This window comes from Moschus berezovskii, chromosome X, assembly GCF_049115385.1.
Source record: "Moschus berezovskii isolate FMDL1 chromosome X, NW_MosBer_1.0, whole genome shotgun sequence".
NCBI lineage: Eukaryota > Metazoa > Chordata > Mammalia > Artiodactyla > Moschidae > Moschus > Moschus berezovskii.
In genome coordinates this window covers 57,028,264-57,043,767 of record NC_142488.1, presented here as the reverse complement: position 1 = coordinate 57,043,767, position 15,504 = coordinate 57,028,264, and the positions used below count along the sequence as shown (strand labels likewise).

Genomic DNA, 15,504 nt, shown 5'->3' with positions numbered 1-15,504 from the left:
TTGGAATGAAGACTGACCTTTTCCAGTCCTGTGGCCACTGCTGAGTTTTCCAAATTTGCTGGCATATTGAGTGCAGCACTTTCACAGCATCACACACATTCTAATTCAAATGGGAAGTGTACCTTTACATCAGGGTACTGTAAGCATCAGTGATGGCAGAGCAACCTGGCATTGTATTTCCTTTGATGTGGTGGCAGTTATATACCACATCATCTGTGAAGTATTCTTGCCAAAAATATTTTACCTGAATCTAATTGAGCCAAGACTTAGCTTCTGGTTTATAGGGAATAAAGGAAATCTGGAGACATGTTAAATGACACCATGAGGGAACAATGAGACAAATCAAAAATGGAAGACATTTTACAAAGTAACTGGCGAGGGCTCTGCAGCAACGTCCTTGGAAAAAAACAATGGGGGACTGTTCTGGATTAAATGAAACCTAACAACTCCTAAAGTGACTTAGCAGCAGCAACAACTAAATGAAAGGAATGAACCTTAATTGGATTTTGGATTAGATGGGGTGAACTCTAAAGTTGTAAAAGTCATTTTGGGGACAACTGGGAAATTTTGAAGATGATATTATGGAATTATTGTTGTAGCCTTAAGTATGATAATAGTATTGTGGTCATTTATATAGGAGATGCATGCTGAAGTGTTATGATATCTACTATTTTCTAATGGCTCAGCAATGCAAAGTGTGTGTTTGTGCATGTCTGTGTGCATGTTTGTGTATGTGTATAGTGTGTAGCAAAGCAAATGTGGCCAAATGTTAGCATTTGAGTGATAAAGAACTTGCCTGCTGGTGCAGGAGATGTAAGAGACATGAGTTCTACCCCTGGGTCAGGAAGATCCCCTGGAGGAGCGATATTACATATAGAGCTCTTCAAGATATATTTTTCATCTTGGGTGAGTTTTGATAGTTTTTGTCTTTTGGGAAATTATTTCATTTCATCTGAGTTATCAAATTTATAGGTGTAGAATTTATAGTATTTCCTTATTCTTATTAATGTATGAAGAATCAGTAGTGATGTCCTTCTTATACTCCTATTGGTGATTTGAGACTTCTCCCTCTCCCATTGGCCTTGATAGAGTTTATCACTTTCACTGATAATTTCAAAGAAGAACTCTGTTTTATTAATTTTTTTCTGTTTCTCTTTTAAGTTTCATTGGTTTCTGCTCTAATACGTATTTACTTTTTATTTGCTTTAGGTTTGATTTGCTCTTCTTTCTCTAGTTTCTTAAGGTTTTAGTTTGCATTACTGGTTTCATCTTTTCTAATAGAGTAATTCTCGTTATTCACAGTAAATATGTTTTATAAAGTTGCTGTGAACATTGAATCAGTGAGTACTGAACTGCTTCTCCTAGGAGAAATGTAGGGCTAGGTTCCTGCAAGTCTCTGGTCACAGCATTTCTTTCAACCAATCAGTATAACCTTGTTGTGTGTGTATTTCTGTTTAAAGCCCTCATTTAGTATATTTTTTTGATTCATTAACATTGAACTCACAGCCAACAGCACTATAACTTGTACCTGAATGAAGCTTATCTATTAATAACAGGTATTTTCTCTGTAAGGCACATCATAGATTTCCTAAGCTTAAGAACATTAGACTGTACTTGAGCACTGCATTTGAAGGCTGTTTTAAATACAAGTATTACCAACAAAACATATAAAAATGTGGTACTAAATGGACTGTGAAAAAGCCACTTGTTTACAGAATGAATGCTTAAATAAGAAGGCAGAGCATCACTTTGTTCAAATTTACCTTGGAGCATGGATGTGAGGCAGCTCATATTTTTTGCCACTTTGTATACATCCATGAATGACCATGAAAAAAGTGTAAGTATTGATATTAGATAAAATATTTTGCCTGTTTGGTAAAATAAATTTTACCAAGTAGCAATTAGCAAATAAGGACCCTGCAAATAATGAAGATTGACTGTATATGTATTTTGTGTTAGAAATTTTCCTTTAAGTGCTGCTGTAGCTGCATCCTGCCAATTTTGATATGATTTATTTTCATTTAACTCAGGGTTTGGCGAAGTATGGCCTACTGTATATTTTGTAAATGAAGTTTTATCAGAGCACAGCCACACTTGTTTATTTATTATGTTTTGCTGCTACATCTCTGCTGCAGAGCTGATTAGTTGTGGCAAACATTGTATTTAGACACTAAGCCTAAAATGTTTCCCATCTGGCCCTTTACAGAAAATGTGTACTGACCCCTGATGTAGTAGTTTCCCTTGAGACTTTCCATTTGATCCATGGATTATTAAGAAGTGTAACGTTTATTTTCCAAACATTTGAGAGATTGTCCAGATATGTTGCTATTACTGATTTCTAGATTAATGCTCTTATGGTCTGAAAATGCACATTGTATGATTTCTATTTTCTTTAAAAAGATAAGGTTCTTCCTAGTCTGTGTGCATGTGAGAAGAATGTATAAACTGCTTTCGTTTCATGAAATGTTCTGTATATGTCCACTAGATTGGTTTGGTTGATGGTGCTATTCAGGTCATCTGTATCCTTACTGATTTTCTGCTTATTTGTTCTATAAATTAAAGAGAGAAGGGTGTCAAAGTCTTCAACTATAATTGTGCATTTGTCTATTTCTTTTTACAAATCCTACCAGATTTTGCCTTATGAATTTTGAAACTCTGTTTTTAGGTGCATACCACATATAGAATTACGTCTTCTTAAAGAATCTTTTATCGTTATGTAATGTCCCTCTTTGTCTCTGATAATCTTCCTTGTTCTGAAATCTGCTTCGTCTGAAATACAACTACTGCAGCTTTTGTTTGGTTGTTAGTGTTTCATTATATATTTTTATTCATTTTCTTTTAACTTATCAAAATCTGTGTATCTAAAATGAATTTTTTGTAGACAGTGTATAGTTTGTTCTTGCTTTTCAATCCAATCTGACAGTCTCTGCCTTTTAACTGCTATGTTTACATCATTCGTATTGAAAGAGATTGTTATAGTTGGATCAACATCTACCATCTTGCTAGCTGCTTTCTGTTCCATTTGTTCTTTGTTAACTCTTTTTCTGTTTAACTGGGTATTTTTTAATAAAATACATTTTATTTTATCTCCCCTATTGACTGATTTATTTATACTTCTTTTCCTAACTCTTCTTTAATGGTTACCTTTGGTTTTACAGTATACATATTTAAATAATTTCTCCAGTATTCTTGGGCTTCCCTTGTGGCTCAGCTGAAAGAATCCACCTGCAGTATGGGAGACCTGGCTTTGATCCCTGGGTTAGGAAGATCCCCTGGAGAAGGGAAAGGCTACCCACCCCAGTATTCTGGCCTGGAGAATTCCATGGACTATATAGTCCATGGGGTCGCAAAGAGTCGGACACGACTGAGTGACTTTCACTTTCACTTTATAATAGTATTATACCACATTGCTTGTATTTTATAAGGACCTAATAACATCATATTCTCAATCTTTCTTCCTATCCTTGTGTCATTGCTATATGTTTTACTGTTATATATGCTGCTGCTGCTGCTAAGTCACTTCAGTCGTGTCTGACTCTGTGCGACCCCATAGACAGCAGCCCACAGGGTCAGCCGTCCCTGGGATTCTCCAACACCTAATGCATTGTTCACATTATTAGACTGTCAGTTATTTTTTTCTTTTTCTCAAGGATTTTAATAGACATTCAAGAACACATTCAGTCTATCAGAAGTTGTCCCTCTACAAGAGTTGTCTACTGTTAATCCCCTAACCACAGAAACGCTTCTGGGCATCTAATATCTTTTCAGCAGAAACAAGAAATAAGGTTGTAAGATTATTGTAGTCACTCAGGAGAGAAATATTGTGCAGTAAGACCATTGTTGTGGGAAGAGGTGGAGAGAAGGGAACAAATTCTAGATACGCTTTGATCATTTGTACATAATATCACATATAAAGGCCTTATTACTATGACTTATATATACTACTAATCAGCAAAGAGAATCCAAAAGTCCAATAAAAAGAAGCAATGGATATGAAGCATTCACAGTACAAGTAAGTAAGTGAGGAACTCAACATCCTTTATTATTAGAGAAACATAAAAGGAATATGTAAAATATCCTTCAGTGGAAAAAAAAATGGAGGTACTTAAGAGTGTGATCTCAGTGTTTGAATAACTATATTCTTTATTTCATTTTTTAAAGTTTTTAAAAATATTTAATTTTGGCTGCATTAAGTCTTTGACTGCAAGGAGATCCAACCAGTCCGTTCTAAAGGAGATCAGTCCTGGGTGTTCATTGGAGGGACTGATGCTGAAGCTGAAACTCCAATACTTTGGCCACCTCATGCAACGAGTTGACTCACTGGAAAAGACTCTGATGCTGGAAGGGACTGGGGGCAGGAGGAGAAGGGGACGACAGAGAATGAGATGGCTGGATGGCATCACCGACTTGTTGGACATGAGTTTGAGTGAACTCGGGGACTTGGTGATGGACAGGGAGGCCTGGCGTGCTGTGATTCATGGGGTCACAAAGAGTCGGACACGACTGAGTGACTGAACTGAACTGAAGTCTTTGTTGCTACACACGGGCTTTCTCCAGTTCTGGCGATCTGGGGCTACTCTCTAGTTGCAGTGTCAGAACTTCTCATTGCAGGGCTTTCTCTTGTTGCAGAGCACATACGCTCGGCATGCGAGCTCAGTTGCCTTGCAGCATGTGGAATCTTCCTGGGCCAGGGATCAAACCGGTGTCCTCTGCATGATTGCAAGGCAGATTCTTAACCACTGGACCACCAGGGAAGCCCTTTATTTCAGTTTTAAAGAAAGCTTATGGAAGAAAAAGTTTTTATTTTTCTTTTTTATATTCATCCTACTGTTTTAAACTTTTTACCATTGTTATTTCTAAATATTTTTACTTACCATTTGTTTGTTTCTCATGTCGTTTATACGGGGCTTATTTTCTCCTTTTTTGATAATCAAGCTTCAACAGAAGTATAATGAAAGTTCTGGACAAGCCTTATTCACAATCTTAGAGATGAAGTAACATTGTTTCCTCCATTTCTTCTTACTCCTCTTCTCTTCTTTTTTCCTTTTACCCCTCATTGTTCCTCCTTCTCCACAGTTGCCAGCATTTCCTACTGGTTTTCTCTATTTTGTTCCTCTTCTTTCTTTTTTACTGCCCTTCTCTTCCCTCCCTTCTCCCTGAATTATGCATTATTTCTCTTTCACAGATTCTTACATGACTTCAGGAGAGCTTCTCAATAAAAGAGGGAATAAGTGTGATATATGAACTATTTTTCTCCAAGACTGTTAGTCAAATATTCTTTTCTAACTTTGGAAAAAATTCTTTAACAGGTACCATGCACTCCTAACTATAATCTTTCTTTATAAAAAATGAAGTTAACAATTTATACTAAGCTCTCTGTACATCTTTTCTGATATAATTTTCAAATTATTGAAATAAATGTAAAATATCATTATCAGAATCCCTTTTAGAATGTGTTTCCCTAAGTAGAGAGAGACAAATTGAGTCTCCTGATGATCTTGGCATTCTGCCTTGAGACAATTGCAGACTTAAGTTTCAAGAAAAGTGATACCAGGAAAACCTGATGGTATCCTTCATTTGAAAGGAATAAGATCAGTTTCTCTGGGTGTAGGCAGATGGGTTTTATAGGAAATAACGGTGAGGAGCAGCTTTACAAAGAAATTACTCTAAATTTCTGCTTAGAGTTCTGTCTTGATTCTGTTGTTGAGTATTAAGCTATGCATGTGTAGGGTAAAACCAAGTTTCTTCTGCAGTTCTTCTTTTTCATGTTCACTGTCCTCAAGTTTTTCTGCAGCTCTTTTTCATGTTCATTGTCCTCAGGTTCTTTCTGCAGTTCTTTTTCACATTCACTGTCCTTCTATGGTACAAATTGATCCATATTTATGAGAACTGGAACCTTAAGTGTCAACAAGGCACTTCCCTGGTGGCCCAGTGGCCAAGATTCCACACTCCCAATGTAGGGGGCCTGGGTTTGGTCCCTGGGCAGGGAATGAGATCTATGTGCCACAATTTAGAGTTCACATGCTGCAACTAAGACCCAGAGCAGCCAAATAAATATATTTTTTAAGTGTCAACTAGAAAAACATATCCACAACCTAAATGTTAAGAGTTGTGTTTTATTTGGGTGGAAAGTTTTAGGACTTCAAGCCTGGGAGACAGCATCTCAGGTAATCCCGAGACAACTGCTCCCTAAACTGTCCATTATTTTTAGAACAATTAAAAATAAGAAAAATATAGACATATTTTACTGGAGGTTTTAGAGCATAGGAATGCCATTTTCCCTTTAAAATGTAGCTTTTATCATTCTGGTTACTCTAAGAGAAAAACGGAGAGACCAGCTGGGAGGCTGCTGCTGTAATCTAACTGAAATGTGATAATGGCTTGTTCCAAGGTCGTGTTAAATAACACAGAGTTCATTAGATAGGATATGCAGAAATCATTTTTGTTTACTTCAGAGTCTCACATTTTTTTTCATGACAGTTCAAATATTTAGATTTAAAACTACTGAAAGCTATTTGATAAGGCAGTCACGTTAAAGCACTAAAAACATGACCAGTGATCTTCTTGACCTCATAATTCGGTTTGAAATAATCACTTGAAGTAATTACTTGGAAGTCATTGTAGTCCTCGTCATTAGATGACTAGAGATGACTAGAACTGCTTAAAACGGCATTGTTGGTGGTGTAGTTTTTTAAAATCTACGGTAATGCACACATGTTAATCAAAATTGATATGCATGTCCACCTTTTTGGTTGATGTTTCTTTGTTGGCAAATTAAGTCACTTATCAGAAGTTCTTAATGTTCTATTCAAAGGATAGCAACCAAGTTGCATACTTGGGTAATTCTACCAAAACTGTATTTCCAATTTCTAGATTTTATTGTCTTTGTAGAATACAGGAACTTTCAGTAATAAATGTCTGACTTTATATATATATAATATATATGTGTGTGTATATATATGTATCTTTTAGTGATCCTGAATAAAAGCATATTCCATTCTACCTTAATTAAAACTTTCCATTCTCTGCAAAACTGGAAACCCTACATTATCAACTTTTTCTTTTTAGTTCAATATTTATTCAGTTTAAAATGCTTTTTTAGACTTTTTTTTGCAAATTTCTGTATGTACTATCTCTACTCTAAAGTAGCTTCCAGTGACTCCATGTGTACCCATACCCCAGTTTTATCAACTTTTTGCCATACTTTTAAAAATAATCTATATTCTTTTCTGCTGAAGTATTTTAATCAAGTTTTGATGTCTTGTCATTTCATCCCTAAATATTTCATTATGTGTCTTAAACAAAATGAAATTACAAATGAATGTTTTCTTTTTAAATAAAGATATAATTTATATACTACACAAATGTTCTCCTAAGTGGTATGTATTAACATATCCAACATGATTAACAATTTCTTAATATCTACTGACTAGTCCATATTCAGATTTCCCTAATTGTCTAAAGACATTCTTTATATTTTTTTACAATTAATTTGATCCAGATCTAAAATTGGCCTCCTCACTCACTGGATGTGATTGTTTTGTATCTTATATCACTCTTAACCAGAAACAGGTGTTCCCCGTCCCCTGTTTGTTTCATGCCTTTGTCTTGTAAAAGAAATCTGGTCAATTGTCCCATAGTATGCACGGGTTTGTTTAATGTCCTTCTGTAGTTCTTGTGGATTAGAAGTTAAATCAAAACCTTGTTTACACTCAGGTTTAAGGAGTTTTTTTTGGGGGGTGGAGGGTAAGAATATTTCACAGGTTGTACTCTTTTCTGTAATGAGAAAGCACATAATGTTTGATTGTTGTACTTCTAGTGATGCTAAGATTCTTCGGCTCAGGTGGTGACAATCTTTATTGTAGTTTGCTGTCAGTCTTCCCTGTGGGATGCTAAAGCCATTGATGATTGTTGCCTGATCCAGTTATTTTATTAACAGTTTCAAAATGATCATTTTCTAATTGTGTCACTACCTCTGCATTTATTAATGGATATTAACAGAACTTCTTGTACAGTGAGCTATTTGGCTAACTTGAAAGATGCTTCATATCAGAAATGTGGAGTAAATAAAGGAAAAATCATTAAACATCAATTTTCAGAGTAAAAAGTTGGTGCCCTAGCAACCTTCAGTGGTGTCAAATTAATTTTGTTTGTGTCTTTTTTGAATGTTATTATGAGCTTGTGTTGCCATCATCATTCTTTCTGATCTCACTATGTATCATCTTGGGCCATTAGTAGCCTCATCAAGCTGACTCCTATATCCTTTTGATAAAACCCTATTGGTCTTTGATAGCCTGATTGTTTTTTGGCTCAACAAGATATTCCAGGTTGATCTTACTCATTTCTTGCCTCAGACATAGACTCATCCATTTTTTTTTCTGAGAAAATATTCCTCAGTTACCTTCTTTACTCAGCACCTATCTTGATCTACATACTGTGATGCTGCCAAAACTCACCCTTAAACTTGTTCACTGTATCTAACTGTATAGTTGACTGTGACATAGACTGCCTTTTCTGTGTGTGTTGTCTGTATTAAATCACAAGCCTTTTTCTCTTCTTCTTGTGCCTTGTTCTGAGTCACATGTCTACATTCATCTTAGTATTTGTTTCCTTAATACTTCATTATTCTCCCTTGTTCCATACTGTTTATTTTATTTTATTTTTTTTTGAACAGAGGAAAATTTATGCGTCGAACCTGGACTGGTCACTTATGATAATATACATGCTACAATTCCATTCTCTCCAATCATTCCACCTTCACCCTCTCCCACAGAGTCCCAAAGACTGTTCTAAATGCCTATGTCTCTTTTGCAGTCTCTTATACAGGGTTCAGGTTACCATTTTTCTAAATTCCATATATATGCGTTAATATACGGTATTGATGTTCTTCTTTCTGGCTTACTTCACTCTGTATAATTGGCTCCAATTTCATCCACCTCATTAAAACTGATTCAAATGCATTCTTTTTGGTGGCTGAGAAATACTCCATTGTGTATATGTACCAAAGCTTTCTTATCCATTCATCTGCAGATGGACATCTAGGTTGCTTCCATGTCCTGGCTATTATAAACAGTGCTGCAATGAACATTGGAGTACATGTGTCTCTTTCAATTCTGGTTTCCTCGGTGTGTATGCCCAGGAGTGCGATCGCTGGATCATATGGCAGTTCTATTTCCAGTTTTCTGAGGAATCTCCACACTGTTCTCCATAGTGGCTGTACTAGTTTGCATTCCCACCAACAGTGTAAGAGGGTTCCCTTCTCTCCACACCCTCTCCAGCACTTATTGCATGTAGACTTTTGGAGTTTAATAGATACTGTTTAATAGATTTATGTCTTTTTTTATCAAGAAATTTGTAATTTCCTGGAGGTCAGAACCTCTACATTACTGGGAGATAAAGAGCAAATCTATTGGAGAAGGCAATGGCAACCCACTCCAGTACTCTTGCCTGGAAAATCCCATGGTTGGAGGAGCCTGGTAGGCTGTAGTCCATGGGGTCGCGAAGAGTCGGATACGACTGAGCGACTTCACTTTCACTTTCATGCATTGGAGAAGGAAATGGCAACCCACTCCAGTGTTCTTGCCTGGAGAATCCCAGAGACGGCGGAGCCTGGTGGGCTACCATCTATGGGCTCGCACAGAGTCGGACACGACTGAAGTGACTTAGCAGCAGCAAAGAGCAAATCTATTAGGAATATAACTGACAAAAATTGAATTGAATTGAAAGGCTTGTTTTGTTTGGCTCACTTATGGCCATGTTTGCCAACAACTTGACACCAGTAGTGCCAGTGCTACATTTAAATCCAAGCCCAAACTGAATCACTAATCTTTACACCAGAATTTCAAGTACAGATGGTTTAAAAGTAATCAAATTAAGTATGGAAAAGGAGGCACAAATGTTCTATCCAGAGAATTAAAAAATAAAAACTTGTTCTTTGGTTCTAGAATATAGTTTTATGGTACATTCAAGAGAACACTTTCAGATGGTCATGACTTTTGGTACCTGGCCTCAATTCCTACTTGGCTTAGCTTCATTATTGGTGGCCCAAAACTTGGCTGTAAGTAGGAGAGTTGGAAAAAAGACTGGCTACCTGGCAAAATGACTTGAATAGCTTTTGATCTTATTTGTCATTTTATCAGCTATTTTATGTACTGCTAAATGGGTGGACTTTTTATGGTTTTCATAGAAGAATGAAAACCAGAAAAGCCAGACTATTTACAACACTTAAAAATGTGACACTAGACCTGTAATGGCACTGAAGCTACTTGTCATGTGATGAGACTCTATGTTAATTTGTTTTATGATTAGAGTAAGAAGTAGCTGAAGTGATGTGTCCTATGTGTCTACTCTCTTCTTTCTTTTCTCTTATCCCCAAAAAAAGGCTGTAGATTTTTCAAGGAAGAATAAAAATATTAATTTGAGAATAGATTTGTGTTCATGATAAGACAACACTTCCTGGGTTTGCTTATAGGTCCTGTTATTGCCTTGGAGTTCAATGGAGATGGCGCTGTAGAAGGATGTCAACTTATTGTCAACGAGACATTCAGGGGGACCAAGGTACAAGATACTATTGACTATATTTCAATCGAACCTTTTATTTCCTTCTCTTTTCATTACAATTTAATAGTACTTTTAGCACATCATGATTTTTAGAACTTTTGGTAAACAATTGGGAACTAAGCTTTGGTTTTTCCTTGCCAAACTGAAATTTTAATAGCTTAAAAATTTATAAAGTAAGTGTCTACGTGTTAAAAATCTCAATCATATGTGTTTCTAAAGTCAAATGTCTCACCAAATGTCTCTTCAAGTTCTTCCTTTTTTAAAAATATGTTGGGACTTCCCTGGCAGTCCAGTGCTTAAGAATCTATGCTCCTAGTGTAGGCAGAATAGATTTCATCCCTGGTCAGGGAACTAAGACCTCACAAGCAGCACAGTGTAGCAAATAAATAAAAATGGTGATATGCTGAAAATGTTACATTTCTAAGATTGTATACTTTAAAAGGACAAGCCTATTGCCCAGTGTTTACTTTTATTTGCTTCAGTAATACTTCATCAAAACTTGAGCTATATCTAGAAATCATTACATGTAGGTATTTTCTAGATGTGGTTGATTAAGAATTTCAAATTTTAACTTAATATAGCTTAGAAACCAAACATAAAGGGGATTAAATGAATATATATAACTTTTTTTATAAATATCTGAGAGGAAATGTTTGGTTTTGTAGTCTGATTTAGCTTATGGACCTTTGAATTTGCATAATTTAAAGTACTTTGTCTTTTGTCTCATTTGATCATTGCAACAAGTACTAAGGGAGAGGGCAAATATAATCAGATTGAATAGAAAAGGAAACAGAAAATGTTTATATGATTTGGAGCTTTTAGATCTGAATGAGTTAAAGATTATCTAATCCAACTTTCTCATTTTACAGATGTGGAAATGGAGCTCAGAGAGGTTGATTAAATTGTCAGCGTCATTCAGCTAGTTATGATAAAGATAAATAGAACTCAGGTCTCCTCTGATTTCTGGCAGACATTTATAAAAGCTGTTTTTGAAGGGTTCTATTGAGTACTGCTTTGTTGATGTTTGGAAAATAGTTAATTTAAAATTAGTAAAATATCTTTAGCAGCTTTGAAAAAAAAATCATCTCAAGTTTTGCTTCTTGGTCTATTGAGATTCTTATTAGAAAATAGAAGAAATTAGAAGATTTCTTTACATAAATCTCTTTACATAAATCTCTTTATTCAGTAGCTTTCATAATATTGGTTTCCATATTTTAAAAACTGAAATTCCAAGAGTAGTAAAATACAACCAAAGTATTATAAAGCAAAGACTTTAATTATATCATAAGTGCTTTTAAAAGAGCTCCATTTACATCATAGCTAATTGAAACTATACTGCATGATTTCTACAGAAAATCCAGATTAAATATTAAATGATGTACTTGAATTTCTTTTAAATAGCAAGCTTTTGACTGCTTTGTGGAGAATGTGGGCTTTGGAATTTGGGGATTACTAATATGTTATTTTTTCTCTTACATTTAACGTAGATATTTGTATCAGAAAGCAAGGAGACGGCACCTGGAGATGTAGACAGCTTCTACAATTTTGCTGATATACAGATGGGAATATGAAGTGCAATGCGGAACCAAGGACTTCATATTAATCCCTTTTCAATTTTTATGTTAGCAATGGCTTTTTTTAAAAAACTGATGCTAAAATTGTTGAAGTCATTTTTAAAATAAATTGTTGAATACTGCATCATTTACGTGAGGTTCGGAAGGAGTTTGTTTTAAATTAAGTAGTTTTAATCAGCTTAAAAACCATTTAACCCAGTTCAGTGAGCTTGTAGGTTTTCTCTGCATATGATACTGTTATTAGAAAACAGAAGTGACTAGCAGTTCATTATTTTAATCCTAATTAAACGTTCTTTCAAATCTCTAATTTACACTTTACTCAGTACTCTATAATACTTGTTTGAGAATATCTTCCATTTTCTTTTTTAATTTAAAAGGATTCCTTACTAGTTGATCAGTTAAAATGAACCTGTGTACATTTTTCATGTATACATATCCAGTTAAATATTTGCTTCCTAGTTCTATAATATGGAAAATGAGATTTTGTATACAGAGTTGACATAATACTTTGTAAATTGAATTTTTTAATTAATAGGTATTTGATAACCAGTTTTGCAAGTAACTCATGTTGGTATAACTGTTTAAAGACTATTTTAAACAGTTGTGAGTAGTATGCTTATTTGAATATATTCCACATTGTTTAGTTTTTGAATAAAACTGTTAGATGACTCTTCTGCTTCCTGGTAGGAAAAGGTATATGGAATAATGAAACTATAGAAGCCCAATCACCAGCATTTCACAAAGGTGATTACTGTTTTATCAACTCTTATGAGCTATTAGAATTAAAACAAAACCTTGCAGCATATTTAAGTAGGAAATACTTAAGCATCTTGATGAGCTATGCAGATTGTTAAGAAGCTAGATAAATTCCTATCAATCAGTGTTCAAGTCTGATCATTATTTTGGTTGCTTTAAAGCATTATTTTCCAAATCAACCTGAACATAATAATTTACCAGGGGGCAGGAGGGAGCTACTTGTTTAAAAATCCACATTCTTGGACCAGTCCTTAGGTGCATTGATTCAGTGCCCAGGGAAAACTGATTTAAGAGGGTTGTTGTAATGGAAAGTAATCAGAAGATTTTGACAGGTTAATCTTGTGAGAAGGGACTGAACCTGCCATCTACATTATGTGCTGTGTGCTTAGTTGCTCAGTCGTGTCCAACTCTTGCAACCCCATAGACTATAGCCTGCCAGCTTCCTCCATCCATGGGATTTCTCAAGCAAGAATACTGGAGTGGGTTGCCATTTCCTTCTCCAAACAGAGTAGCTAATTGGAAGTTAGCTTTCATAGGTCTATTTTTAAATTTAATTCTATTTTGATAAAACTAAGACTGAAAAAAATCACTTGTAAAAATTCCTCTTACAATTGTTTCTAACAATTTATTTTCACGTTTAAACTCTTTGTGGATATTTTCAGATTCATTTACAACTACTGTATTGTATGTCCAATGTTCAGAAATAATATATTAAAAGACTTTTCACTTTAAACTAATAAGGAATGTTGACCACCTATCCTGTGCCTCACCTTGTATTAGCATCATATCATTTCAGTCTTTTTACAAGAGCATTCTGTACTACATAACCTCTCATTAAAATCAAAATGATTTTATAAGATGCAAATAAAAATCAGTGATGGGTTTAATATAATTTTGATCATGATTTACAAATGAGCTTTGCCAAATAGTGGTCAGAGGGCATTAATTTTTCTCATAGGTAAGCTAAATTAAGCATATTCTTTCTGATCATAATTATATTATTAAATCTCATTATTTACAGTTTTAAAAATCATGATACTTTTTGTCTTCCAAAAATATAGTACAATGTTATGCAACACTATAGACTGAGTTCTTTATCTATGGTATTTTAGCAAAAACTCAGGAATATTACATATAAGGGAGATGTTAATTTAAAAGTTTCCACTAAATTTAGTGTCTATTAACCAAAGCCTAAAATTTTATACTCTTCAGTTAGGTAAGAGCTTTTACCCAAATTTAATTTGTCTTTTACGACAGTTCTTGCTTCTGAATGTGTGAAAAGATTTTTAAAAATAAGTAGTGCTATGGTTGTTGTTTCTATCACTTTAAACCTTGATTATAATTAGTATTATACATTTTATTTCTGAATAGCTTTTGAATTCATGCAAATGTATTAGCAATGAAAACTTAGTAATTTTATTAAGTTATAGATGTTTAGACACTATATTAGCTTATTTCTCTTGTGTCTATAGTACTGCTTTTTATTTCTATATATTTATGTCTAACTTTTGTATGTAATTTATCTAGTTTATAAAATGTGATTTGTAATAAATATTGTCAAAATGAAAATGATTTAACACTAATTTTTGAAGAGCACTTCTATAGTATAAATTTATTCATATGTGTACCAAAATTTGATCATGACACAACTTTTTTAATGATAAAAGTAAAATACAGTGGTCTAATCTGTCTTATATTAATGAGAAATGAACTGTATGCCATGTTGTGTGTACAAAGCTCTCTGGAGAAATGCAGAGGAAGTAAAAAACCTATTTTAATCTGAGGAATTTCCAGTATCATGTTCCCTTTGTTAAAAGATACATTTTGTTATGATTGAATACTTACTGAGTTTAGGCATGTTTTTCTTCCATATTTGAGAAAATAGCAAATTGTGACATACTTTCAGATTTATTTAAGTAGGCCTTATTTTTAAATTACTACCAAATTTACCAGCCTTTCTATCTAGCTTCTCCCTCTCCCAGCCCATAAATCAGAGAAACTTCAGATTGGTGAGTTTTTAAAATAACATTTATTATTATTATTTCTATGTATAATGCATCTACATGTACATTTAGAGCATTTGGGGGAAAAAACAGAACTGTACAAGACAGCAGCAAAAATTACTTCCTGCTTATTGGATAATTCTTGATGTGCTGAGTTTAAAATTTTTTTTCTCATTTTTCACTCTGTTTTCCACAGGAAGAGAAGATATTGTAATTAGGCTATGATTCTCCTTCAAAATCCATTCTAAAAAATATTTCATCCTTTAAAATTATAATCTTAAAAAGTCAAATTTCATTTTAATTTTAGTAATGAAAACTTTTTTGTGAAAATGGTTTTGGGTTTCTTTTTTGGTAGAGTGTTTGAGGAGGGGAGATGACCCCCTAGAGAAGGGAATGGCTACCCACTTTAGTATTCTTGCCTGGAGAATTCCATGGACAGAGGAGCCTGGTGGGATACAATCCAGGGAGTCACAAAGAGTCGAACACAACTAAGTGATTAACATACTTCATACACACCTTAAAGTTGGAGAAGCTTTGTCCTAGACTATTAACTCCTCCGGAGAAGGCAATGGCAAGCCACTCCAGTACTCTTGCCTGGAAAATCCCATGGA

At 34.5% G+C, this 15,504-nt stretch overlaps 1 protein-coding gene across 1 annotated transcript in view; it reads left to right on the top strand.

Moving 5' to 3' along the window:
* The window catches only part of RP2 (RP2 activator of ARL3 GTPase), a 49,163-nt gene extending 34,147 nt beyond the window's left edge, over positions 1 to 15,016 (top strand). The window contains exons 4-5 of the mRNA XM_055438654.2: positions 10,472 to 10,557; positions 12,048 to 15,016. Of these exons, the coding sequence (XP_055294629.1) occupies positions 10,472 to 10,557; positions 12,048 to 12,131 (170 nt within the window). The 3' untranslated portion in view covers positions 12,132 to 15,016. The remainder of the gene's footprint in view (positions 1 to 10,471; positions 10,558 to 12,047) is intronic.
* The last annotated feature ends 488 nt before the right edge of the window (positions 15,017 to 15,504 follow it).